The sequence below is a fragment of the Chenopodium quinoa genome, unplaced genomic scaffold (genome assembly GCF_001683475.1).
Source record: "Chenopodium quinoa cultivar QQ74 unplaced genomic scaffold, ASM168347v1, whole genome shotgun sequence".
NCBI lineage: Eukaryota > Viridiplantae > Streptophyta > Magnoliopsida > Caryophyllales > Amaranthaceae > Chenopodium > Chenopodium quinoa.
The window spans coordinates 6,315,081-6,342,169 of record NW_018742204.1 but is presented as its reverse complement, the minus strand read 5'-3'; the positions used below and the strand labels follow the sequence as shown (position 1 = coordinate 6,342,169).

Here is a 27,089-nt window from a genome sequence, read left to right as displayed (position 1 = left end):
CTTGTCTTCCTCGAAATCGCATCCTTCCGCAACTCCCTTTTCCAAAAATTCACCGTTTTCATCTCGAGGTTACAGATAATGAGGTACGGTATTTGAATATAGACTCTTGGATTAATGATATATGCACCCGAAATCCAGAGCAGATTGTGATAGAAGGTATTAAACTCAAGGAAACATGGAGAAAACGCCTGAACCCTTTTGCATTGATAATTATCACATATATATACCCAATACATTAGGAAACCTAATAAGCCTAAAACTCCTAAAAAAGATAAACTTAACAAATTAACATGAATACAATATTAACATAAATAGAACCAAACCGACTCTAATACTCCCCCTCAAGTTGGAGCATGTAAGTTACGAATGCCCAACTTGCATAATAGAAAATCAAAATGTTGACGTCCAAGAGCCTTGGTGAGAATATCTGCTAACTGGTGACCCATCAACACATATGAGGTAGAAATATTACCGTTTACCAACTCATCACGAACAAAATGACAGTCTACCTCTATATGTTTCATACGTTCATGAAACACCGGATTCTTAGCGATATGCAAAGCCGACTGATTATCACAAAACAACTGCATAGGCTTTGAATGCTTAACGCCAAGAACAAATAATAACATTTTCAACCATTTCAAATCACGAGAAGTAAGAGCCATAGACCTGTACTCGACTTCTGACGAGGATGTGGCGACAGTAGGCTGTTTCTTAATCTTCCAAGAAACAGGGGAACGACCTAAGAAAACAAAATAACCTGACAAGGAACGCCGATTAAACGGGCACGCCGCCCAATCACTATCACAAAACGCCGTCAAGCGTAAATCCGTCGTAGGTCTCAATAAAATAACTTGTCCCAGACTACCCTTAAGATAGCGCAAGACACGAATGGCCGCATCCCAATGAGAAACCTGAGGAACACTCAAAAACTGAGCCAAAACATGCACTGAGTAACTCAACTCCGGTCGAGTGGCCGACAAGTAAACCAAACGACCGACCAAACGACGATACTGGTCCGGATGAGCGAACGGCTCCCCGGAAGCATGAGCAAGACGATGATTCTGCTCCATCGGAGTATCAATGGGTTTACAACCCAACATTCATGCCTCAGTCAAAATATCTAGAGCATACTTCCTTTAAGAAAGAAAAATGCCCTCCGGACTCCGAGCAACCTCGATGCCTAAGAAATACTTTAGCAAACCCAAATCCTTCATATAGAAGCATTTGCATAAATAGGCTTTAAATCGAACAATAGCATCGTGTGAGGAGCCGGCAATAATCAAATCATCGACATATACAAGAAAATGCAAAGAGACACTTCCTTGTACATAACTGAAAAAAGAGTAATCAACATATGAATTCTTAAACCCAAAGCCTCGCAGAGCACTCGACAACTTAGAAAACCACTGTCTCGGGGCTTGTTTCAAGCCATATAAAGACTTCCACAACCTGCAAAATTTGCCAGGTGTCGGAGTACCGTACCCTGGAGGAAACTACATGTATACTTCTTCATCCAAATCACCATGAAGAAATGCATTATGAACATCCATCTGATGTAACTCCCAATTCAAAGATACTGCAACAGTTAATAAGAAGTACCGTAGCCATCTTAGCAACAGGAGCGAACGTCTCATTATAATCAACACCTTCAACCTGTCGATTGCCATAAACAACTAACCGAGCCTTGAGACGTTCCACCTTTGATTTGTCGGTGTACTTGATCTTGTACACCCAACCACTGCCAATCGCTCTTTTTCCGGGAGGAAGATCCTCAACGGTCCATGTGCCATTGCGTTCTAGAGCATCAATCTCATCTTGCATTGCCTTGCGCCAACCGACGTCTTTAACCGCTTCTTTGAAAGAAGACGATTCCTTTCCCTTGGTTATCGTAGCCAAAAAACACCTGTGTCTATTAGAAAAACGATTATATTGAACATGACAAACTATAGGGAAAGGTTTACCTGAGGAATGTGACTGAGGAGGGTCGACAATTGAAGTAGCGGGGTCTATATTTTCAGAGATGATAGTATGAGTGACATAATTCCGATGCCACGCTGGAGGTCGTTTTTCGCGATGACCGCGACCCAAATTATCCGACGAACTCCCCCTTAAGTATTCCGGCGAAATAAAAATATCCTCATCGATCAATGCTCGCTCTAGAACAACTCTCGGTCTTAAATTGTGATTATCATCCTCGTCGGAGGTCGCCAGAATTTTTTTAGGCAAGGTAGGGTACTGTTTTGGCAAGGCAGCCACCTGCGGGGACTGTGTAGGTGGCGGAGCTGGCTGCCGCAGCTGGCACTGGGAAGGGGGTGGCTGGGCAGGGTGCTCCATGTTGCTGCCCTGCTACAGCTGTGTGCTGCCACGCTGCTGCCAGCCAGCAGGCGCTGGCATTCCAGCGGGCTGAACAGAAGCTCGAGCTGGAATGTCAGCCCCTGCTGGCTCGGGCGCTGGCAGGCCGCTCCACAGCCCGGTTATGGCTGGTTTGCTGCTGCCGCAGCCGGGTTGTGGGGTGGGCTGTTTCGGGGGTCTCAACCCCCACATACGCCCCATTTATACCAACATCAACCACATCAAATTCATCCCACAATGGCGGAGTCGAAAAATATTTTTCCCACAACAACCGTCGATCATCGGGAAGCGATTCCAAATATGGGAATTTATCCTCGAAAAATTGAACATCACGACTAACAAAAAACTCGTTAGTTTCCAAATCAAAGAGACGCCACCCCTTATTTTCGATACCCAACAAATATGCATTTACGACTCCGAGAATCAAACTTGTCCTTAATCTGAGGACGATTAGCAGCATAAGCTAGACAACCAAAAACCCGCAAATTATCATACGAAGGTAACTGACCAAATAAAAGCTCATGAGGGGTTTTACCTTTCAAAACCGTCGTTGGAGTGCGATTAATAAGATGGACCGCAGTCATAACATACTCACCCCAAAAATACTTCGGCAACTTTGCCTGAAACCGAAGAGCACGGGCCACATTTAAAATGTGACGATGTTTACACTCAACTCTACCATTCTGTTGAGTTGTGTCAACACACGATGTCAGATGCAGAATACCCTTTTGTGAAAAGAACGACCCCAAACTCAGAAACTCTTGGCCATTATCACTTCGAATCACCTTCACTTTCTTGCCAAATTAAGTCTTAGCCATAGCACAGAACTCACGAACCAACTGAGAAGCCTGATATTTACCAACCATCAAAAACACCCAAGTTGCACGAGAAAAATCATCAACAATGGTTAGGAAATAACGAGCATCGCAACTAGAAACAATCTTATTCGGACCCCAAATATCACAATGAATTAAATCAAAAATTCCAGATGCTTTATTCAAATTTAACGGAAAAGAGTTTCGGGGTTGCTTCCCCATAAAACAAATGTCACAAGCAAAAGAACAAACATAGTTACTACTATGAGTACTAGAACTACTAGAAACTCCCGGAAGAGAGCTCACAACAGACATTGACGGATGCTCGAGACGCCTATGCCATAACAAACTTGCATCTGATGAAACAACTACTTTGTTCGCCTGCAGATTCTGAGCACAAACCGGACGAAAAATATAGACCCCATCATATTGTCCTCCGCTCTAATCAGGTTCCTCAAACTGCGGTCCTGAATAATGCATAGCTTGTCAGTGAACATAATAAAATAGCATTGTTTTTTCTAACAATTGAGACACAAATAACAAGTTGCATTTAAGAGCGGGAACATATAAAACATTATTAAGAATTAATTTATCAGACAAAATAACTCTTCCTTCCTTTGTTACTGTCGTGCTCTTCCCATTGGGTAAACCAACGGGCGAAGAAATGTCATGTAAATCAGTGAAAAGATCAATATTACTAGACATATGATTTGAAGCTCCAGTATCAATGGAATTATACGTACCAAGTTTGTTTCCATCTAACGAAGAACCAGACTTGGTACCCTTTACCGCAGACATGAGTTCTTTCCATTGAACATCAGAAAGCGTTGGAACACTCCCACGATCGGAATCAGAAACCGGCTCATTATTACCACGAGAACTACCAGCAGCACCAGCAAACTCCCCCTTGCCCTTTCCATACGACCGTCCACCACTATCTCCACGACCCCCGCGACCACCACGACCTCCACGCCCCCCACCAGGGAAGCCATGAAGCTGGTAGCAGTTGTCCTTATCATGACCAGACCGTTTACAATAAGTACACTCCATCCGGTCGGAAGTGCGACCGGAAGCCGTACCTGTGGCATTAAAACCATTAGTCGCAGAAGAAGAGGACTCATGTGCTTCAGACACAGTTTTCTTACACTCTTCAGCAACAACTTTAGCATAAGCATCATTCATAGAAGGCAAAGGATCACTCATCAACAATGTAGAAACAACAGAACCAAACTTCTTAGGTTCCAAACCAAGACAGAACTGTTGCAATAATTCATCCTCATACAACTTAGCATATTCTTTCGCAGCGGAACAAGTACAAACAGACAACTTGACATAACTAGACAACAAATTCTGCAATTTGTTCAATTCACCATAATAAACCGCAACCGAACGAGTTCGTTGCTTACAATCAGCAATATCATGTTTCAATTCAAATATACGAGGACCGTTACCAAGAGAATAACAATCCCGCAAATCATCCCACAAAGTTTTTGCATTATCAGGAATAATAACAGTAGAACGAATACTAACATCAAGAGTATTATAAATCCAAGCAACAACAGTAGAATTAACAATACCCCACTGACGAAAATTAGGATGCTTGGGATCGGGTAGAACAATAGAACCGTCAACAAACCCGAGCTTGCTCTTGGACCGAAGATTGTTGCGAATTGACCTCGACCACACTTCATAGTTGTCGATGGTAAGCAACACGGGACAAATCACCAATTGAGAACCTTCAGTCGGATGAAGATAGTAATCGGTGAAAGGCTCATATTTAGGAGGAGGTGTATTATCATTGCCGCCAGCCATTACACCAAGACACGAGCCATAAACAACACATATAAAAGGACAGCCCGCCAAACTCACGCACCACAACGCACTGCCACAAGAAAGCGCACTACACAAAGCACCCTTAGCAGCGTAGGCACACACAGCAAGCAAAGCACACACCACAAACAACAAGGCAGCAACACTACACCCAACAAAGCACCACACACAACAATGCAGCGCACTACACAAAGCACGTCACGCAATAACACTCCACCCACACAAAACAAACAGTAGCATGCAATTGCACACCACAAACACAGAGCACTAACAAAGTAGCACCCGATTAAAAAATAAATAAATCAGAAAATGTGGTTTTGGAATCCTAATTTCGATCTAAAACAAACCAGAAAATTAATTTAATTTGTGGAATTAAATTAAATTTTGAAGCCTTAATCTCAGAAAAATAATGCGGTAATTAAAAACAACGAAGATGAACAAACCAGGATCGAGAAATCTCTAAAATTTTAGAGAGGCTGTGATACCATGTTAAACTCAAGGAAATCTGGAGAAAACGGCTTAACCCTTTTGCATTGATAATTATCACATATATATACCCAATACATTAGGAAACCTAATTAGCCTAAAACTCCTAAAAAGGTAAACTTAACATATTAACATGAATATAATATTAACATAAATAGAACCAAACCGAGTCTAATAGAAGGTGGTTTTTCTTTTACGCGTTCTTGTATTTTTCAATGTCAATCTCTGGTTGTGCTTATATTGACATACCCTAATACTATCAATCTAAAACTAGTGTCAATCTCTGTTCGAGAATACACTGTGAATCTTCCTAATATAAAGAAACTTGATTTATCTGGATATTGCAATATGTTATTGTTGCCTAAAATTATTCGGGATTGCCCACTATTGGAAGATTTAAACCTGTCGATTGTTTATGAAAAAACTGAGCATTTTATTGATTTATCGGCTCATAAAATCAAGAAACTGGTTATACGAGCGTATGTCGTAGATGGTGTTCGCCCATATAATATACCCAAACCAAGAGAAAAACTTGTAAGTAATCTGTCAAAGATTGAAGAAATGACATTATATGTTTCTCATTTGCCGCTTGTTCATTTTGTTGGGTATTCTAGTGCATTAACAAAAGCAGATATTTTATTTGGTAATCAATTTATTAAGGAAAATGATATCCTTAGTCGTATAGCAAGACTTGCGCAGTTGATTTCTGGTGAGAGATCACTAAACCTAGACACCAATGCTTTGAAGGCTTTTAATAGCTTAGAGTACGACGATCTTCCTATATTTGATAAGTTATACAATCTAAAAATTCGTGTGTATAGTAATAGTCAATGCTGGAATGATGAGGTGCTTTTACCACGATGCTGTCCCTCTTTAGAGGTGCTCCAAGTAGATATTTCGAGAGAGTTAAAAAAAAAGGGATGCAGCCGAGCATTGGCCTTCTTGTTGCAGCCCTTGCTGGAGTCGGTTAAAGAGGATTGATATAAGATATATTAGTGAGACTGATGCTGATTTTGAGATGATAAAGTACATTTTGAATTGCGGAAAGGTGTTAGAATTGCTATCGGTTCATGTTATAATACAAGGTTATAAAGCAAAAGTCGTCCCAAGGCAAGAAGAAGTGTTGTGTGAGAAATTCTTCCGCCTTCATAATCCCTCTGGTTGTGAGATCAAGTTCTTTGGTCAATATCTCTCTTCTTCAAGTAAGGACTTCATTCCTTGTCGTCGAAGTGTTCGCTTAGCACCTTGGCTAAACACAGTAATTTGTCAGAAATCTTTTGGTTTAGGATGCCAAGCTCTTTTGGTTCAAGTCCTACTATGATATTTTTTTTATTTTATTTTTATTTTTAGGAATGTCTTACTCTGATTATATAGTGGCCTTCTTTATTTTGGCTATATTAATGTATCATTATTGGTTTGGTATAATAATAATTTGTTTGTCTCCTCAGTTTCCTATGAAGTAAGGATCTCTTGGTTTCATTGCAGCTCCTTGTCAATCAATATACTGTTCTTGATGGTGTAGTATGAAGCTGCATACACCCGTAGTCATAGTCATTCATTTTAATACTCGTAAGTCGTAACACATACTCCGTAAGTAAAAAAAGTTGGAAGTAAAAAAACTAGAATAGTTAATGACTAGTATTTTATAGCAGTGCTGTAATAACTAGTAATGCATCTAAGATGTTTGAAGTAAAAAAAAGCACACCAAAAGGTGGAATCGTCTATAATAACTAGTGATGATTTTGTTTTTTCTTTGATTCACTTGAGTTTTCTTCCAATTGAACAATGCCTAATGCTACGACAGTTAATTCCTAGATATGGCAATGACTTGCAAAATTGAAGTAGATTGCTTTGAGGTGACTATAAGAGCAAGTAGTTCACACCATGACCGAATCTTGGATCTGAGAACTTTCGATCGAAAATCACAGGCTGCTGTGAGTTGCTGGATAATGAAGTAAAATATATTCTTCTTTAATCTTCTGCACTAGTAATTGTTATGAAAATATCTAAATATGGATGATTATTATCCCATGTACTATCTAGAATACTCTAGAGTTGGGTATTTGGTCTTATCCGTTGATGGAACCCTAAGTAATGTACATGTATATATATTCCGTACTAGATGGAAATATAACGTAACAATCTTCCCTCATCTCTCTATATTTTCTCTTCCATATTTAACACGTTATCAGCACCATTGCTTTAGTTATCGGAAATCGGAGAAAACATCAATCAATAATATATATAGAACTTCGTACACATTAGTTTTTTTTTCCCCTCCCGTTGAGTGAAAAATGTCAAACCTTGTCAAGCTTGAATTTGTGGCCCTTGATATTGCCGGAAAGAATTATTTATCATGGGTGTTAGATTCTGAAATACATCTAGATGCTAAAGGGCTTGGTGAAACAATCAAAGAGGCTAATGAGGCAACACCTCAAGATAAGGCTAAGGCCATGATATTCCTTCACCATCACTTCCATGAAGGACTTAAAAATGAATATTTAACTATGAAAGACCCACAAATCCTTTGGACGAGTAATCTAAAGAAAAGGTATGACCACCAAAAAACAGAGATACTTCCTAGAGCTCGTTATGAATGGTTGAATTTAAGATTGCAAGATTTTAAATCTGTTACTGAATATAACTTAGTTATGTTTAAAATAACTTCTCAATTGAAATTATGTGGAGAAAATATTACTGATGCAGAAATGCTTGAAAAGACATACTCCACTTTCCATGCTAATAATATTGTCCTGCAATGAGGTGCCTTGGTGTAATTGGGTGTGGAATAGGTTTAATATACCTAAGCATAAATTCATTTGCTGGATGATCCTTTTGAAGAAAATCAGAGTTAAGGCTCTCCTGTTCAGAATTGGTGTAAGTGCTGATGCTAGTTGTCCTCTCTGTCAGAATGCAGATGAATGGGTTGAGCATCTGTACTTTGAGTGTGAGTATGCTAGGATGTGTAAGAATTTACTAGCTCATAGGCTGAAGGTGCGGTTGGATCCTAGCTCTTTAGAGGAGTGTAATGATGCTCTGAATCTGATTACTGGCAGATTCAAAAGGCAGGTTTTTCAATCTTTATATGCAGGCTTATTGTATGTTATATGGAAGGAAAGGAATAGGGCTGTGTGGGACAAGTGTATCAGATGTCCTGAGAAGGTGATTGAAGAGCTTTTGACAGATATTAGGCAAAGAATTGAGTTTGTCCTACCTGCAAAAATTAGTAGAAGCAATGTAGAATGGTTTAGGAAGATGATGTATAGCTAGTTCTTTTTGTCTAGTGTTTTTTCGTTTGTTTTGGTGCTGCTTGATTGGCAGCTGGTTTGGTATAACCTTTTGGAGAATTAATATAATTTTTAACTTTTCCAAAAAAAAAAAAAAATATTGTCCTGCAGACACAATATAAAGAAAAAGGTTTTAAAAAATATTCTGAATTAATATCTTATCTTCTTGTGGCTGAGCAAAATAGAGCTGTTAATGAAAAATCATGAATCACGTCCTACTGGCTCTAATCCATTCCCTGAAGCGAATGTGACAGCCCATAACGGGAAAGAATCTAAAAATAGAGATCATTCTAGTAGTAGTGGTCGAGGTAGAGGTCGTGGTCGCGGTCGTGGCCAATGGCGTGGTCACGATCGTGGGCATGGTTTTAATGGATATGATAGAGGTCGTGGAGGTCATTACACAAATTCAAGTTCCCACCAGAAGTGGGAACGTAGGGATGATAAAGAGAAAAGTGAGACCAATATATGTTACCGTTGTGGAGGAAAAGGTCATTTGCCTCGGGTTTGTAGAACTCCAAAGCATCTTGTTGAACTTTACTAAGAATCATTGAAGAAAAGAAAAGAAAGTTGAGGCAAACCTTGTTCTTGAAGATGGTGAATGTGATTTTGATTTTGGCAATGCAAATCATTTCGATGTTGCTAATTTCCTTACTTCCTCGGAAGGGAATAATTTTGATTTCAACAATACAACTCATTTAGAAGTTGCTGATTTCTTCACTGCCCCATAAGGGAATAATTAATATTATATTGTTTTGTGTCCGTTTTAAGTATTAGACTTATGTTTGCTTATTCTAGTGATGTACTTAAGTTTATTTCTTTCGTTGTAATAAGGACTTTTGCTTTATAAATTTATGAACTATTTGAGTGTTTTTATTGATTTATTTATTTTATCATCTTTATTTTTATGCTTAATATTTTGACATGTATTTATTTCATGAAGACCATGGATATTACTCAAGTTCAATTTGCTATGAATGGTGAAGAATTATGTTTTGCTAACAGTGCAACTACTCATACAATACTTAAAAATAAAAATATTTCTCTCATTTGATGATGTAAAGGACTAATGTGAGTACCATATCGGGTAGTACAAATATCATTGAGGGCTCCGAAAGAGCCACTATAAAATTGCCTTGGGGAACTAAAATTAAAATAATTGATGCTTTATACTCCCCATTGTCTCAAAGAAATTTATTAAGTTTTAAGGATATTTGCAACAATGGTTATCATATTGAGACAATCAATGAAGAAAATAACGAATTCCTTCAAATCACAAATATAACTCAAGGCTCAAAACATGTTTTGGAGAAATTACCTACATTCTCCAGTGCGTGGTTTGTACTACACAAAAATCAATGCTATTGAGACTCATGCTATAGTAAACAGAAGTTTACTGATGATTTTGTTGTTTGGCATGACCGGTTAGGCCATTTCGGTTCAATAATGATGCGAAAAATAATTATGAATTCATGTGGACATTCTTTGAAGAGCCAACAGATTCTTCATAATAATTTTTCATGTGCTGCTTGCTCAAAAGGCAAGTTGATTATTCGCCCATCACCAGCTAAAATTAATTTTGAATCAATTAGTTTTCTGGAACGTATACAAGGAGATATTTGTGGGTCCATACATCCCTCACGTGGACCATTTTTTATGGTTTTAATTGATGCATCAACTAGATGGTCACATGTGTCTTTATTATCAACTCGTAACCTGGCGTTTGCAAGATTACTTGCCCAATTGATTAAGTAACGGGAACATTTTCCAGATACTCCTATTAAGACTATTCGGCTTTGATAATGCTGGTGAATTTACATTTCAATCTTTCGATTATTGCATGTCCATTGGGATAAATGTTGAACATCTTGTAGCTCATGTTCATACACAAAACGGTCTTGCAGAGTCATTAATTAAACGTATTTAGTTAATTGCTAAACCATTGCTTATGAAATCCAATCTCCCAATTTCTGCTTGGGGACATGCTATATTACATGCAACAACACTAATTTGCATTAAGCCAACAAGTTATCACAAGTTCTCCCCATTACAATTGGTTTATGGTTAGGAACCAAATATTTCCCATCTAAGAATTTTTGGATGTGCGGTTTATGTTCCAATAGCTCCACCACACCGCTCTAAGATGGGTCCTCAAAGGAGGTTGGGGATATATGTTGGGTTTGAATCCCCTTCAATGATTAAATATCTTGAGCCTACAACAAGGGATTTATTTATGTCTCGTTTTGCATATTGTCATTTTAACGAGTCACTTTTCCCAACATTCACTAGTGGAAAAATTGTCATTTGTAACACCCTATTTGTAAAGGGCATGATAAAATCTGTTACAAAAAGTGTAATTGTAATGGGCAAAATATTTGATCGTTACGGAAAAACTTATTTGTAACGGGCAAACAAATGTTCGTTACGAATAATTAATAATTATAACGGGCAAATAAATGCCCGATAAGAATAGTTATTAATTGTAATAGACAAATATAAAGCCCGTTACATCTAAATAACTCTTTAGGGTTAAAGATATGTTCCCAGGCCACTTCCCAGCCGCATTTCTTCCTCACTCCTCTTCTCTTTCTCTCTCCTCAAATCACTCTCTCTTTCTGCATTGTTCTTTAATTAGGACCAAAACCCTACCATTCTACTTGGATCTCAAATTCACCCTTCAATCTCTCTTTTCAATCGCAATCAAAAACCCTAAAATCATCCCCAAATTGTCGTTCAATTTGCTGTGTTATGGCCCCTGATTTGGCTTCCAAAGCGGCGACGGAGGATGAGACTGATTTGGGCATTTTTCAACGACCCGATTCATTTGGAAGGTTTGGGAAATTTTGGGGAAAGTATGTGCCGAAAACCCTAATGCATGCTCTTACTGAACTTGAATCCGCTTTCCGCGCTCTATCCAGTGATGATGAATTTTAGGTTTATTTTCATTTTTTTTGTTTTTTAATTGTTATTTTTGGTGGATTTGATTGGATTGAATATGAATTTTCCATTGTTTTGTTAATGTAAGGATTTAGCCCACAAAAATGTTGATGAATTTGATGTTGGGTTTGTTTAATATCTTGGACAAATTTTCATTTACGACCTTTTGAATTATTGATTCTAGAAATCACAGCATTTTCAAAAATAGGTTCTAACTTACAATTGTATTCAACATAGTCATTTGCATTTTTAATAAATGCACTCAATTTCTAATTTCCAAAGTCACTTATAAAGTTGATAATTTGATATGTTCCCGGAAGTAATATATTTATCTGCTCCGTACAAGTTTCCAATTAATTTGCTATAATGAGAATTTGTTGTTCTTGATAAATGAATTGATAAAGTTAGAATATTTTGAGAAATTGATGTGGAGTGTCGGGTTTATTAGAGAAAAAGAAGTAATTGATGATGTGATTGGCATTGAATTTGGAGTTAGTTGGGGACTCAGTTTTGAAAAGTGATGGTTGTTATTCTTAAAAAAAAAACATGTTGAAAAGTGAGGTTTAACTTTGTGTGGCTGATTTCATTTTTGGGTGTTTGTTGCTTATTGGAGTGAGTTGCATGTATTTTTGGGTAAAATGACTGAGATGAAATCACTGTACAACGATCTAGAGGTCATCTCCTCTCTTTTATGGTGTATTTTGTGTTCATTAACAAGTTTTGATTCGATTGGGTAAGGGATAGGAAATTTTTATATTATTTACCCTTTTCCTTCTTGCAATTTATCTTTATGTGGCCCCTTATTTCAGTGTAATAGAAAATTTTCATATTCTAAAGATAATCATATTGGAAAACTATAGATTAGTAAGAAATTTGCCTATGATACTATGAATGAAGAAGGTGAGATATTGAGAATGTTGTATTTGAAGAACTTATTCAAATTAGGCTTTGACATAGTTAATTTTGCAATACTTTAGGTTATTAGCCATGCAGAGTTTTTAAATAGAAGAAAAATCCAAAATGTTGAAAGAACTCCACATGTACTATTGATTGACGGGTATGGTCCTAATTGTCTGTCGTTGTTGCCAATTTGTTGATAAAAATGCTTTTCTTTTCTTTTTTATGCAGAAAGAGCTGGATGGGATACTGAGGGACTATGTGGGGGAGAGAAACTCCTCTCTACTTTGCAGAACGCCTTACTGAGCATTACATAATTATGCTTTGACATAGTATGAATTGAGTAGAATGATTTTGGAGTCTTCGCGGAGATTCTATATCAGAAGTTTGGGGACAGGGTTAAGCGCTGGATAACACTAAACGAGCCCCATTCAGTTGCATCTCAAGGCTATGACATAGCCATATTCGCTCCAGGGCGATGCTCCATCCTCCTCCACTTGTTTTGCAGGGCAGGGAACTCTGCTTCTGAGCCTTATATTGTTGCTCATCACCTGCTTCTTGCTCATGCTAATGCAGTCGACATTTACAGGAGAAAGTACCAGGTACATGTACTTATATTGTGAATTATCTACTTTGTTTTGATGTAAAGATCACCCTTTGACATTATCATGTACATGTAAATGATGAGTTAACTTGATTCAAGTACTAATGATATGGTTAGTTAGTCGTTTAAATTCTATATATTATGTGAAATTGGCAGAGAAAACAACGCGGATCAATTGGAGCAGCGTTAGATGTGATGTGGTATGAGCCTGAAACCAACACAACAGAAAATATTGAAGCAGCTCAAAGAGCGAGCACAAGATTCTCAACTTGGCTGGTATGATTGATAATTTTTTGGAATGTACATGTAAGTTTTAATTGCTACATTTTCGAATAAAATGAGATAGCTCAGTGGAATGAAACATTGTTAGGTTTCTTGATCCATTGATGTTTGGAGACAATCAGTCACTCAGTCATTTTTTGTTTTCCTTGTAAAAGAAGATACACTCAGTCACTCACCATTATAAAAGGGATTGTGTGTTGATGGTCTAGTGGTATTCTTGTCCTTTTGAACAAACATCATGGACGATAGTGATACCTTGTGCCACTCAAACTGAAACTATGCAAGATTAACACAGACGCTTTAACTTTTTGGTGATTTACTGATATGTTGTACTTGTAGACTAATGTTATAGATTTGGCTTTGTGTACTCAAGTATTTTGTTTCGATCTGCAGCAGATCTTACATGCTAACCTGAAGTATTGTATATACTTGGTTTTGCATTTTCTTTTTTGCATCAATTATTAAAAGATGAGCATAAGTTTGATTGCATTACAGGAGATATTTATTTTTTGTTTTGCTATTTTCTCTGTCTCATTAATTACATTACAGTAAGCTACTTTTTTTTTTGTTAACAGCTCCAAATTGTTTACAGTTTATGGGGTGCCTCTAGGACAAGTTACGGTACAACCATGTGCTCCTAGTGCACCAGTGCAAGCACCTGGGCCGCCTCTTTTGAATACCTCAACATTAATTTCAGGAGCAACGCCTACTGATATTAATGGTGGTGCTCCAACAGCATCACATCCTGGGTTCCAGCGTGCTCCTGTTGGCGGGAGCTTTGGAGGGACAAATATGTATGTCGTCTCTATCTTTCCTTGGGCTGGTGGAAATGTTTCTTATCCGGCAATATCAAGTGCTTACGGATTCACTTATGGTCAAGCCCGGAACAACAACCTTCAATCTAACTGCAATGGTACTTTGTATTGGTTAGACTGTTTTTTTTTCCTTTTTCACATGAAGCTTGCTATTTTCTTAGATTTTCTGCACTAAGGTGTCTGAGCAGTGTGAGCACAACCCAGAAGTTGATACTATTGCCGTTGTTGATGAGCATGAATTTCACTTGAAACCTGATAATAAAAGTGATGTTTTGAATAGTACCCCACAGAAGGATATTCTACTCCGATTGGAAAAGCTATGTGATAATTATTTTTTTCCATTAAGTGAGAATTCTAAAACTCTTGATTTATGTTTTCCATTTGCATGAGTTTACCTGTTTGTCGTGTTATGTCTTTGTGAACATAATGCTGTATTATATATGAATGATCATTGACCTTTTTTTTTCAACCAATTCCTCAAGAAACAAGATGTACTAAGGAAGCAGAAGATTTGAGCATATGTGGAAATGAGACTCCGAGAACTGTTATTCACGAAAAGCTTGATGAAACAAATAATTGGCAGCATACTTTTTTCTTGTACTTTTGACCTTATTGTCTTTATTTAAGAAGGCTCTAACTTATTTTCTTAAATTTTCCTTTAATCTATGTAGCTATGTCGGTTGCTTCAATCAAGAAGAATTTTATTTGAAATCCAATTTGGTGTATATGTTATGTTTGATAATATGTTTATGGCATGAAATATTTGGATTTGTTATAAATTATTATAATAATTTGGGTGGTAAATGGAAAGAAGAATAGGGGTATTTGTAACTAGCACCTGAAATGCTAGTTACAAATGCCCCTAATTTTTTTGTCTTTTTCAGAGATTATTTGTAACGGACATTGTAATTGTCCGTTACGAATAACTACTTATTCGTAACAGACACTTACAATTTCCATTACGAATAAGTAGTTATTCGTAACGAGCACTTACAATTTCCATTACGAATAACTACTTATTCGTAACGAGCACCTGAAACACCCGTTACGAATAAGTAGTTATTCGTAACGGACATTGTAAGTGCCCGTTACGAATAATAATGGCCATCCGTAACGGCTGCATACGTAGTGGACGCTGACTGTTACGGATGGGCCCTTTTTGTCCGTTACGGATGACCTTTTTTCCACTAATGATTAGGGGGAGAAAAAAAGAGAGCTAGAAAAGGAAATTAAATGGAATGAATTATCATTATCCCATCTTAATCCCCGAACTAAACAATGTGAACTGGAAGTTCAAAAGATAATTCATTTACAGAGTTTAGCAAATCAATTGCCAGACTCGTTTGCTAACCTGAGTGACTAAGTCACATATTCCATTTGTAAATGCTCCATTTAAAATAGATGTCCTGGAAGAACAAAATAAATTTGCAAATGAGTCTAAACCATGTCAGAAACGTGGAAGACCAATAGGTTCCAAAGATAAGAATCCTCGAAAAAAAAGAAGCATTGATTGATGAAGGTCAAATTGAAGAAATAATTTTCGAAGGATCTCCAGAAGAGACTTTAGACATGATACATGAAGAAATTCAGGTACCTGATAATGATATCATGTCTGGAATTACAGGGAACCGAAATCAAATCGACGTCGATGATTTTGTGCATGCAATGTAGCATTAGATGTTATGGATAATAATGAGGATCATGAACCAAAATCCATTGAAGAATGTAGACAAAGAAATGATTGGCCAAAATGGAAAGAAGCAATTGAAGTAGAATTAAAATCTCTTGGAAAAAGAGAAGTATTTGGACCTGTAGTCCATACACCTGAAGGTGTAATGCCACTGGGATATAAATGGGTATTTGTGCGAAAGAGAAATGAAAAGGGTGAAGTTGTAAGATATAAGGCACGCTTAGTTGCACAAGGATTCTCACAAAGACCTGGTATTGATTATGAGGAGACATATTCTGCTGTGGTGGATGCAACTATTTTTAGATTTTTGATTAGTCTGGCAATAAGAGAAGGACTTGAGTTACGTTTGATGGATGTAGTCACAACTTATTTATATGGCCCACTGGATAATGACATTTACATGAAGCTCCCAGAAGGATTCAAGATGCCAGAAGCAGAAAAATCTAGTTCTCGAGAACATTTCAGTATTAAATTGAACAAATCTCTTTATGGATTGAAACAATTTGAGCGTATGTGGTATAACCGTCTAAGTGAGTATTTGTTGAAAGAAGATTATAAGAATGATCCTATCAGTCCATGTACTTTTATAAAGAAATTTGGATCGAGATTTTTTATAATTGTAGTGTATGTTGATGATTTGAATATCATTGGAACTCCCGAAGAGATTTCACTGACTGTCAATTATTTAAAGAAAGAGTTCGAAATGAAAAATCTAGGAAAGACAAAATTCTTCTTGGGGTTACAAATAGAGCACCTAAAGAATGGAATCCTTGTGCATCAATCAAAATACATAGAAAAGGTTCTTAAAAGATTTTCTATGGATACAACACACCATTGAGCATCCCTATGGTTGTAAGATCACTTGAAGTAGAGAAAGATCCATTCCGACCTCGGGAAAATGATGAAGAAATTCTTGGTCATGAAGTACCGTATCTTAGTTCAGTTGGAGCATTAATGTACCTTGCAAGTCATACACGACCCGACATATTATTTTCAGTTAATTTATTAGCAAGGTGTAGTTCATGTCCAATCCGAAGGCATTGGAATGAGATTAAACATTTACTTTGTTACCTTCAAGGTACGAAGGATATGGATTTATTTTTCCCAAAGCTGTCCAAAGAAAATTTGATTGGTTTTGCAGATGTTGTTATTTATCTGATCCTCATAATGGTCGGTCACAAACTGGATATGTGTTCACATATGGTGGTAGTGCCATTTCTTGGCGTTCCATGAAACAAACCATTGCAGCTACTTCTTCCAATCATTCTGAGATTTTAGCAATTCACGAGGCTAGTCGTGAATGTGTATAGTTAAGGTCGATAGTTCAACATATAAAAGAAGTTTGTGGTTTAACATCTAGGAAAGAGGCACCAACAACTTTAATTATATGAGGATAAGGCAGCTTGTATTGCTCAACTTAAGGAAGGATATATCAAAGGCGAAATAACAAAGCACATCTTACCCAAATTTTTCTTCACTCATGATCTTCAGAAGAATGGAGATATAAATGTATTGCAAATTCGTTCAAGTGAGAATTTAGCAGACTTATTTACTAAGGCTCTCCCGACAGCAACATTCAAAAATTTAGCTTACGACATTGGATTGTGTCGTCTTAAAGATCTCAAGTGATGTAGTCATGAGGGGGAATTAATGCGTGCTGCACTCTTTTTTCCTTAACCATGGTTTTTTCCCACTAGGTTTTCCTGGTAAGGTTTTTAACGAGGCAACATCTTATGCGCATTATAGTGTATTATTTTGTACTGGATTTATAGTAAATGTTATTATTTTACTCAATATATAGTCATCCAGGCCAAGGGGGAGTGTTACGAAACTATCTAAATGTGGATGACTATTATCCCATGTGCTATCTAGAATACTCTAGAGTTGGGTATTTGGTCTTATCCGTTGATGGAACCCTAAGTAATGTACATGTATATATATCCCGTACTAGATAGAATATGAAATATAACGTAACAATCTTCCCTCATCTCTCTACATTTTCTCTTCCATATTTAACAGTAATTTTTTATTCTTTTTTTTGGGCACTTATAATTTCTTATAGTACGGAGATGTAGGCATGTAGCCTTTTGATCCTCGCCTGCCTTTACTTTTCAAGAATTTTTAAATACTACCTATCGTTGTACATAATATATAACGGAGGTAGTAATACTAGAAAAAGCTATAGTAACAAGTTGATGTGTCCGGTGAACTCTCTTTCGGTCAATTTTGTGGATGCTACACTAGGGAAACACTTTGTGCCTATATAATAATACCACAAATCCAATTTACTAAGTTCAATTTAAAACAATTAAACATTATAAATGTGGGATGACTTTTGAAAGCTTATAATAAAATGAGAAATTTGTGAAAAAGACATTTTAAGTAGTGGACTCTTGTAAAATGACATTTAAAGTGAAAAATTGTGAAAAATGACTTTTTTACGTTGTATTATGTTTTTAGGGGGTACTTAAATGAGTTTTCTAGGTGGTCAATGCCGGAGCTCCAACATTGATTTTCATGTATTAAAATACGCGTGAGTTGAAAAAAAAATAAGAAATTATTTTCCCTGCAAATTTAAAAAGGAGAAAGGGGGAAAAAAATGAAAGAGGTAGTTCAAGAAAGGAGGGAAATATGGGGGAAAAACAATTTTTAAAATTTTTTAAAACACGTGACTAACACGTGAAAGCCAATACCGGAGTTTCGGCGTTGACCACCAAGAAAACTCACCCAAGTACCCCTAAAAACATAATACAACTTAAAAGGTTCTTTTTCACAACTTTTCACTTAAAAGGTCATTTTATAAAAAGTCAACCACTTAAAAGATCATTTTTCACAAATTTCTCTAATAAAATTGTGGTCATTGTATCAAATATAATCACAACCGTTATGAATTTTGATTTTATTTTAGTCAATAATGAGAAAAAAAAATGAATCACATTCGTTCAGTTTCTCTTTTGCTTAAAGTGTTTTTTTTACTCAATCTTGTTCGCTTAAATACAATCCAAAATCGTTCAAAAAAAATAGGAAAAATACAATATATTGACCCTTATGAGGTTTTGATGATGATGGTAATGATTGAGCAAACTTCTATCTACTAAGAATTTTCTAGTGTTGTGATGTTTGCGGAATGAGTAAACTCTGGGAGTTGAAGTAAGGACCGAAACAAAGGAACCTTAGAAGTTCCAAGATGACAAGTAAAGTTAGAAGAAGAGTTCAAGAAAGGAGTTCTCTGAACATTGCTAGATGGAACTTCAAGGTGTTCCTTGAGTGGAAAATATCAACAAGGTTGTAACGACTTGGTTCCAGTGTAATGCTAGAACACAACCTCAACAATCAAGGACCAATACAGAGCTCGAGATATCAACTGAAAAAGATGAACTTCATAACTTAGATTGTATTAAAGATAAATTTGTTTTCTAGGTTGATGTAAATATATATCTGGTTGTTATACATGAGACTTATTAGAAATCGGATAAAGTATGACGAGCTAAGTAATTCGTAAAAGATAAGTTTAATACGTTTATGAAAAAGTATTTTAGTTGATTTTATCTTTAAAATCTGATTTACTTGGTTTTATCTTTTTCATATAAAATTTTATCTTTTGATAAAACAAATTTGACTAGAAAAGGTTTTCCTAATCATAAAATTAAGTTTGTTTTAATTTCAAGATTAATATTTTAATTACCTCCTAATAATGTAACCATTTTCGAACTAACCACCCATTTAATTTTTTTTATTTTAAATTATCACCCCTTAAATTAAATAAATGCTCATATTACCACTCATTTCAAAAATCCGATGAATTTTCCGTCTGTAGGCCCCTTAACACTTATTTTGACCGTTTTGACTTATTTTTTCCCCAATTTTTCTCTTTAAAAACGTTCTCTAAAATTTAATTCACATTTCGTTCACCAAATTCTACTAAATTTTAAAGATAAAAATGTGAATTGAAGTTAGCAGAGCCTTTTTAAAGAGAAAATTGGGGAAAAAATCAGACAAAAGGGTTAAAATAAGCGTTAGGTCGGGCCCACAGACGGAAAATCCACCGGATTTTTAAAATGGGTGGTAATCTGAGCATTTATTTAATTTAAGGGGAAGTAATTTAAAGATTTTTTTGTAAATTACCACCCTAAAATTTAACATGTGTTGAAATAACCACCTATTTTTGTTGAAATTAAAAATAATTAACCACCCATATTTTACAAAACTGTAGGTTTTACCACCCCTACCTATACTCCGGCCAGTTTTCCGATCACGTGCCCCACAATTTCTTTATGAAGAACCCTAATTTTCAATTCAAGTTAAATTGAATGAATCAAACAACGATTACATCATTAAATTCCTAATAAAACATATTCCAAACGAAAAATATCGTATAACTTGAATTTTACTTCATTAAACATTGCAAAATAACTAAAAAAAATAAAAATAAAAATTAAGTGCGATCTTCAATTACCTTGCTGTACAAATTGGTGTAAAAAAAATTTAAGTACGTTCTTCAAAGCATTCGCTTGTCAATTTGCAAAACTTGGAGTAAAAATTGGTAGAATTTGTAGAAAAAATGAAGAATTTTAAGTAGTAGTTTGTGAAACAAAGGAGGAAATAAATCGAGAAACAAATTTTATAAAAATAAAAAAACAGCCGTTATGTGGGGCCCATGCTCGAAAAACTGGTCGGAGTATAGCTCAGGTGGTAAAACCTACAATTTTTGTAAAATATGGGTGGTTATTTTTAATTTCAAAAAAAAATGGGTGGTTATTTCAATACATGGTACATTTTGGGTTGGTAATTTACAAAAATCCTAATTTAAAATAAAAAATTAAACGGGTGGTTAGTTCGAAAATGGTTACATTTTTGGGTAATTATTTAAAAAATTTCCTAATTTCAATTATGAAATGATAAGTCCGAATTTATGTTTGGCTTATCAGTCTACTAAAAACCCTATTTTGTAAGCAGAGGAACTTATATCAATAAAGAATTACTTTGGAGTAAAGTGAGAGTTTTAAGCATGAAAACCACTTAGTGCTTAAGAGTAAGTTTGCCAAAAGGTTTAAACTTTATCATTTTGATTTCGGAGTTCATGTGTAGCTATCCATTTATACATTAGAGTGAGTCTTTGAGTTGTAATTGGTTTTTGGGGTGTTTGTGAATTCTTGATAATTCACATTTGAGTTTAGGAGTTTGATTCTCTAAAACTCATATGAGTCTAGGAGTTTGAAAATCTCTAAAATTCGTGTGGTAGCTGTAAGTGCACAATGAGTGAGCTTCTACTGTGAAGCCGAGTGTAGGCACTTCGGGAGTGCTTAGTGAACCTAAGTGGGACTTAGGTTGGGTAAGATAGGATCCTATTAGGTAGCAAGTAGTCCACTGAGGAACTTGCGAGAAAGGTCTGTGTTAATAGTTGTAACTAGGAGTTGCCCTATTATAGTGGGATTTGTGTGAAAATCCCGAGAAGGATCGAGGTTTTACTTTCAGTTGCGCCCTTGAAGGTTTCTTCGTAAAAACTTGATGTGTTCTATAAGTTCCTTTTATGTTCTGTTTTTATGTTCTGCAAAAGATTGACCTAATTGGAACCTACTACAATTCACTCCCTCTCTCATCTAAACTAACACGATCTAAAAAATATTTACAATAGATATTTGAGTGTTACTCCGTATTATTATTCATAGAAGGTTAAATAATCAGGATAATTGTATAGAAAAAAATATATATAATCTAGTGACTCAATAATGATCTCACCGAGTTATCGTGTAATTTGATGAATATTGGTAGTTTTTTTCACTTAGAAAACATCTAATAAACATGTATATATGCCATGCTTTCAGAAGTTATATACTCATAACTCAAATTATTTTCTGCCAACCTATTTCCTTCATACGTTTACACAATGTTATAATGATGGACCATTTCACCTCTAGTCAGTGTTCAAAAACAGAGTACCAATTTACCATATTGTAAATTTTTAATTGGTAAACAGAGTCCTTACGATTGCAATATCAATTAAACGCCTCAAAATTAAAGATGAACAAAAAATTTATTAATATTAGATTACATTATTATAGTACTCAACATTACTACATCATAAAAAAATACTTATCATTATTACACTCAGATTATTAACCTTGAATCACTACATTAAGCCCAGAAAAACTCATGAAAGCAGACAACATTTTCAGCCAGAAATGTCAATCAATCAATTTCAACTGAGTCTTCTTCTCCTCAACTTTAGGAACAGTGACACTAAGAACACCATTCTCCTGTTCTCCATATTGGCCTTAATCTCCTCCATCCTCGCATTCTCCGGCAGCCTGATGATGTGATGACTTCAATCATGTACGTGTAATTAATATGTGGCACACTAGTCAAATTTAGCAAACCAGAGATATTTTTATCAAAAACTGAGCTTCAAACTTCAATCAAGCTCGGTCATGGATAGTCACCTCAAAGCAATCTACTTCAATTTTGTAAGTCATTGCCATATTTAGGGGATTGTTATTTATGATCAATACTAATATAGTCCCCTCAATGGTATTGGAAATTAATTATTTATTTTCAATTAATTACAATAGAATTGAGATGCCTGATACAACACCAAAGAAGATTAAAGTTTCCTCCTACCTGCACCAAACGGGAAAAAAAAACTGAAGTGGATCAAAGAGAAAACATCATCATCACTATGTAAATTCAAAAGGCATACAATGCACCAAATTTATATAAAGGGAGCATACGACGCTCTTATCAATCCTTCTGCTTTCTACGTTAACTGTATGTAGAAACAAGCTTGACATACAGATGATTCCAATTTTTCGTGCTTTTTATTTATTTATTTTTTTACTTCAAAATCATAGATGCGATACTGGTTAGTGGTTAAACACTTAGTCATATACATTATCAACTAGTTCAAACAACTCATGGGTGGGGCAAGCTCTTCTATTCAGGTTCATAGGTTCTCTTGGTTGTACAGTTCATCTGGTGGAGAGATTGAGCTTAAAGAAATAGTAATTTGTTATCATCAAGGAAAAAGCTCTGATCAGCCACAAAAAAAGTTCCTAATTCTTCCATTTGCAAATTGGATTAGCCATCCTTTATAAGATCATAAAAAATAGTGACTTGCTGGAAACTGTCTATAGTTGATACAGGACGTGGGAGTGTGGGATGTATAGGCCATTCCAAAGTAGTCTACATTTGTCATTTCATGGCAGCTCCATCTATTGCTTCAGTAATTGTTGAAATAACAAGTAAACAAGATGTTTCTTTTGCCCCTTCTAAGCGATCAAAATTTTCAGTTAATTCACACCAATGAGCATGAAGTCAAAAATAAATGAGCAGGCGGATGAATAGTTATTGAACACTTCCATGCTCCTCTGGTGCGAAATTACAATTAAAACATGATTTTCAGTATCAGATGCAAAGTTTTTGTTGTCTAATCAATCAAATTGATGCAGAGATGATAAGGCTGATAATGCAGGGCAGTAGAAGATTGATGTGGCTAATACAGGTGACATAAAACTCATGCTGTTTCAATTACAATCCCTTACACAACACCACAACACTTTCTGTGACTCAGTGACGGTGACCAGAGCCTCAATTATAATACATATTTTGCAACACAAGCCCAATCCAATAGGACATCAAGTCAAGGTTTTTGTACGAGTTCAGCTACAAGAAAATTGATTAAACAAGAAAACATTTCGTTTGAGAAAAATGGCTAACTATTTTTTTACATCAAAGAAGGAACAGTTTTTATTCGAGAACAAGTAAACAGATTGAGATGTAGCAATCAACTCACCAGAGGTGCAAAAAGCAATAGAACATGCACAGCCAAACGTACAAATTTGGCACTGAGAACTTCAAAATCCTTTCAATGCAAATAATGTGAATTTAAAGCTAATGCATCAGACCATTAAAAACAATGAATTTGTTATAAAATAGAGTTATAAGTTCAGAATTTGCATCAATTTGCTAAAGATTGAATTATGTAGCAATGGTATATTAATTGACAAGGAGCCGAAATGAAACCAAGAGATCCCTCACTTCATAGGAAACAGAGGAGACCAAAACAAATTATTTTAACAAACCAGGAAAATAAGGTAAAGAGAAAATGATAAACATAGCCAAAATAAAGAACACCACTATATATTCTTAGAGTAAGACATGAACCAAAAGAGCTTGGCATCCCGAACCAAAAGATTTCTGATAAATTACTTTGTGTTTAGCCAAGGTGCTAAGCGAACACTTCGACGACAAGGAATGAAGTCCTTACTTGAAGAGGAGACATATTGACCATAGAATTTGATCTCACAACTTGAGAGATTATGAAGGCGAAAGAATTTCTCACACAACACATCTTCTTGCCTTGAAACTTTTGCTTTATTACCTCGTATAGAAACATGAACCGATAGCAATTCCAACACTTTTCCGCAATTCAAAATGTACTTTATCATCTCAAAATCAGCATCACTCTCACTAATATATCTTATCTTAATCCTCATTAACCGACTCCAGCAAGGGCTGCAACAAGAAGGCCAATGGTCAGGATCGAGTGCATCCCTTTTGTTTAAGTATCTCGGTATTTCTACTTTGAACACCTCTAAAGAGGGACAGCATCGTAGTAAAAGCACCACATCATTCCAATTCCAACTACAACTAGGTAGATTACAATTTACAATGACCATAATACATTCAAAAAACAACTTCGTTTTCTAAACTACAAACAGCCTCCAAAGCATAGTTATCTAGGTTAAGGGATCTTGCTCCAGAAATCAACTGCGCTAGTCCTGCCATATGACTCAGGTAATTAATTTCCTCGCCAAAATTAATTTGCTCAGTAAATTTAATTTCTGCACTTATTAATGCACTAGAATACCCAACAAAACGAATATTCGCTAAACCAGCAGGAACATGTAATGTCATTTCTTCTAGCTTTGACAGATTAATTACAAGTTGGTGGGTTGGATGAACTTGATAGTCACACACTCTATTAATAACCAGTTTCTTGATGTAATGAGCCGATAAATCCAACAAATTATCACTCTTACAGTAATTACTGTAACACCAAATCACCAGAGTTAAATCTTCCAATAGTGGGCAACCCCTAAGGGCCCTAACAATCTTAGCCAGTACTTCACAATATCCATATAATTTTAGTTTCTTCAATTTAGGAAGATTCACAACAAGTCCTCTAGCAGGAGGCTCAATACAAATATTTTCAGTCAACGTAAGCACAGTTAGAGACTGACATTGAAAAATACAAGTAGATATATTAGTACGGAGATGCGATTCTACCACAATTTGCTCTGGATTTCGTGTGCATATATCCTGAATCCAAGATTCCGCATTGGAATAATCTTCAAATTCCCTCGTCAAACAGAGATAAAAACTGTTTACATTCGGAAAGGGGAGCTGCGGAAAAATGAGAGGTGCAGAAAAATTACGACGACGAGAAGGAAGACACGTTGGGGTGAAGACGACGTTAGTGATGTGGGTTCAGAGATAACGCCATTGATGGGATAAGACGGAGGTGATCACGGCAGATTTGATTGGAAGGAGGGAGATTATTGAGGATATATTTTGGTAGATATTTTTTGGGGAATATTTGATATTATCTTTTATATTGTTTCCTAATTTCTAATAATCTAATTATGGTAACACTAGGAATTAGCATTGTATATATATGTTTTGCCCGAATAATGAAAGGTTAAGCCGTGAGTTTATACAATTCTACATGGTATTGGAGCCTTGAGTTTTTTCTTTTTTTTTTCTCTGAAAAACATCAACGATGGCAGGGAATGACACACCTCCTCCACCGCCCCCTGCAAAAATTGAAACAAATTCTCCTTTCTACCTTGGACCGCAAGATCGGCCCGGGGATTTCATTACCTCACAACGTCTCAAATTAAATAATTTTCATGATAGGTCTCATGCCGTGCGAATTGCTTTATGTTTTCGCCAGAAGTTTGGTTTTCTTGATGGTAGTATTGTTAGTAGATATGCAAATTAAACGGAAACACTTATCTCAATGTTGTGTAAACCAATTGACATAGCCGCGTCGTGGAGAACCACTGACCTAAAAGAAGATTCTGCGCTACCTCCCGGTGCAATAGACTAGAAGCGGTCGCCCTCCATGATAAGCACGACGTCGGAGTTTATGTGCACTCACAAACCCGACTGGAACTCAGAATACTTGCCTAGAAAACAGAACAAAAAGAATTCGTGTTTAGATATATTTAGAGAAGAGAGAAGACTGATTGTTGTTTTTCTTTCGGAGGTGAATAAAGTTTATTTATAAGACAGTGGAGGGAGTAAAAACAACCAACAATCAAGGGGAAAATGGTCATCAATCAAGTGGTGTAACATCCACCCATTAATCCCCAATAAGAGCTAGCTTTTATCAACGTTAAAAGGGGTAACGGCTAGTCTTTAATTGACAACATTAATCAGCAATAATTCCCATTAAATTAGCAATTGGAGGAAGCTACAAATCAAGGGTTCCAATCGCCATTAAATCCCAACAGTCAAAAGACTCCATATGGAAACATCTTGTAACTTTCTTTGTTTTACTTCAAGAACTTCCAACAATCCTCCACAGGTTCGAAGAAGTGAAAAGAAAGAAAGAAAGAAAAGTGAATTATGGGCAAAACAAAACAATTGCATAAGTGTCAATGTCTCGCGACTTGAATTAACACATAGTGGACATCAAGCTATGATCCCTCACCTACCAAGTGACTTTCGTCTTGAACTCAATCGGGAGTTAGGGACCCGTCACTTTGAGCCACACAATTGAACATATATAATATTCTGAAATTCCCCGAATAAAGATGACGCATTATACTGGCCATACGTCCAGCCTGAATGCTCATAGGTGCTCTAGAGTATAAGCCCACAAAATAATCATAGGAAGCGGCCACACTTCCACACCTAAGTAGGTGAACTCCATCAAGTGTGAGCTACAACACACCTCCAAAAATATGAATATGGGTTCATTAAGAGCTGTATGCTCAACCTCCTTCTCATTTGTAGCTAAGCACAAACAAACATCATCTAGAGATGGACAAATAAAATAAAAATTTGCTTCCGAATTATTACATAATGTTC

The 27,089-nt window shown here is 36.1% G+C and overlaps 4 protein-coding genes and 1 long non-coding RNA gene across 7 annotated transcripts; 3 read left to right on the top strand and 2 right to left on the bottom strand.

Moving 5' to 3' along the window:
- Positions 1-341: 341 nt before the first annotated feature.
- Positions 342-1,073, bottom strand: LOC110718919 (uncharacterized mitochondrial protein AtMg00810-like). The gene has a single exon (XM_021897886.1). The coding sequence runs from the start codon at positions 1,071-1,073 to the stop codon at positions 342-344; it is 732 nt and encodes a 243-aa protein (XP_021753578.1).
- A 2,583-nt stretch (positions 1,074-3,656) lies between these two features.
- LOC110718835 lies at positions 3,657-4,982 on the bottom strand. The gene has a single exon (XM_021897787.1). The coding sequence runs from the start codon at positions 4,980-4,982 to the stop codon at positions 3,657-3,659; it is 1,326 nt and encodes a 441-aa protein (XP_021753479.1).
- A 2,798-nt stretch (positions 4,983-7,780) lies between these two features.
- Positions 7,781-8,248, top strand: LOC110718744. Its single transcript, XM_021897677.1, has one exon. The coding sequence runs from the start codon at positions 7,781-7,783 to the stop codon at positions 8,246-8,248; it is 468 nt and encodes a 155-aa protein (XP_021753369.1).
- A 64-nt stretch (positions 8,249-8,312) lies between these two features.
- On the top strand, positions 8,313-8,756 carry LOC110718657. The gene has a single exon (XM_021897574.1). It carries the CDS (start codon positions 8,313-8,315, stop codon positions 8,754-8,756), a length of 444 nt encoding a protein of 147 aa, XP_021753266.1.
- A 2,486-nt stretch (positions 8,757-11,242) lies between these two features.
- Positions 11,243-15,122, top strand: LOC110708206. 3 transcript variants are annotated; one of them, XR_002508693.1, is made up of 5 exons: positions 11,243-11,704; positions 12,836-13,206; positions 13,365-13,484; positions 14,066-14,650; positions 14,788-15,122. It is a non-coding gene; the product is annotated as an uncharacterized LOC110708206 (long non-coding RNA). The 3 variants fall into 3 exon arrangements; XR_002508675.1 differs by lacking the exon at positions 14,788-15,122 and having other exon boundaries at positions 11,245-11,704; positions 14,083-14,778; XR_002508667.1 differs by lacking the exon at positions 14,788-15,122 and having other exon boundaries at positions 11,245-11,704; positions 14,066-14,778.
- Positions 15,123-27,089: the final 11,967 nt, after the last annotated feature.

Coding starts and splice junctions, on each gene's coding strand:
- LOC110718744 (XM_021897677.1), top strand. CDS start 7,781: ATGTCAAACCTTGTCAAGCTTGAATTTGTGGCCCTTGATATTGCCGGA.
- LOC110718835 (XM_021897787.1), bottom strand. CDS start 4,982: ATGGCTGGCGGCAATGATAATACACCTCCTCCTAAATATGAGCCTTTC.
- LOC110718919 (XM_021897886.1), bottom strand. CDS start 1,073: ATGGAGCAGAATCATCGTCTTGCTCATGCTTCCGGGGAGCCGTTCGCT.
- LOC110718657 (XM_021897574.1), top strand. CDS start 8,313: ATGATCCTTTTGAAGAAAATCAGAGTTAAGGCTCTCCTGTTCAGAATT.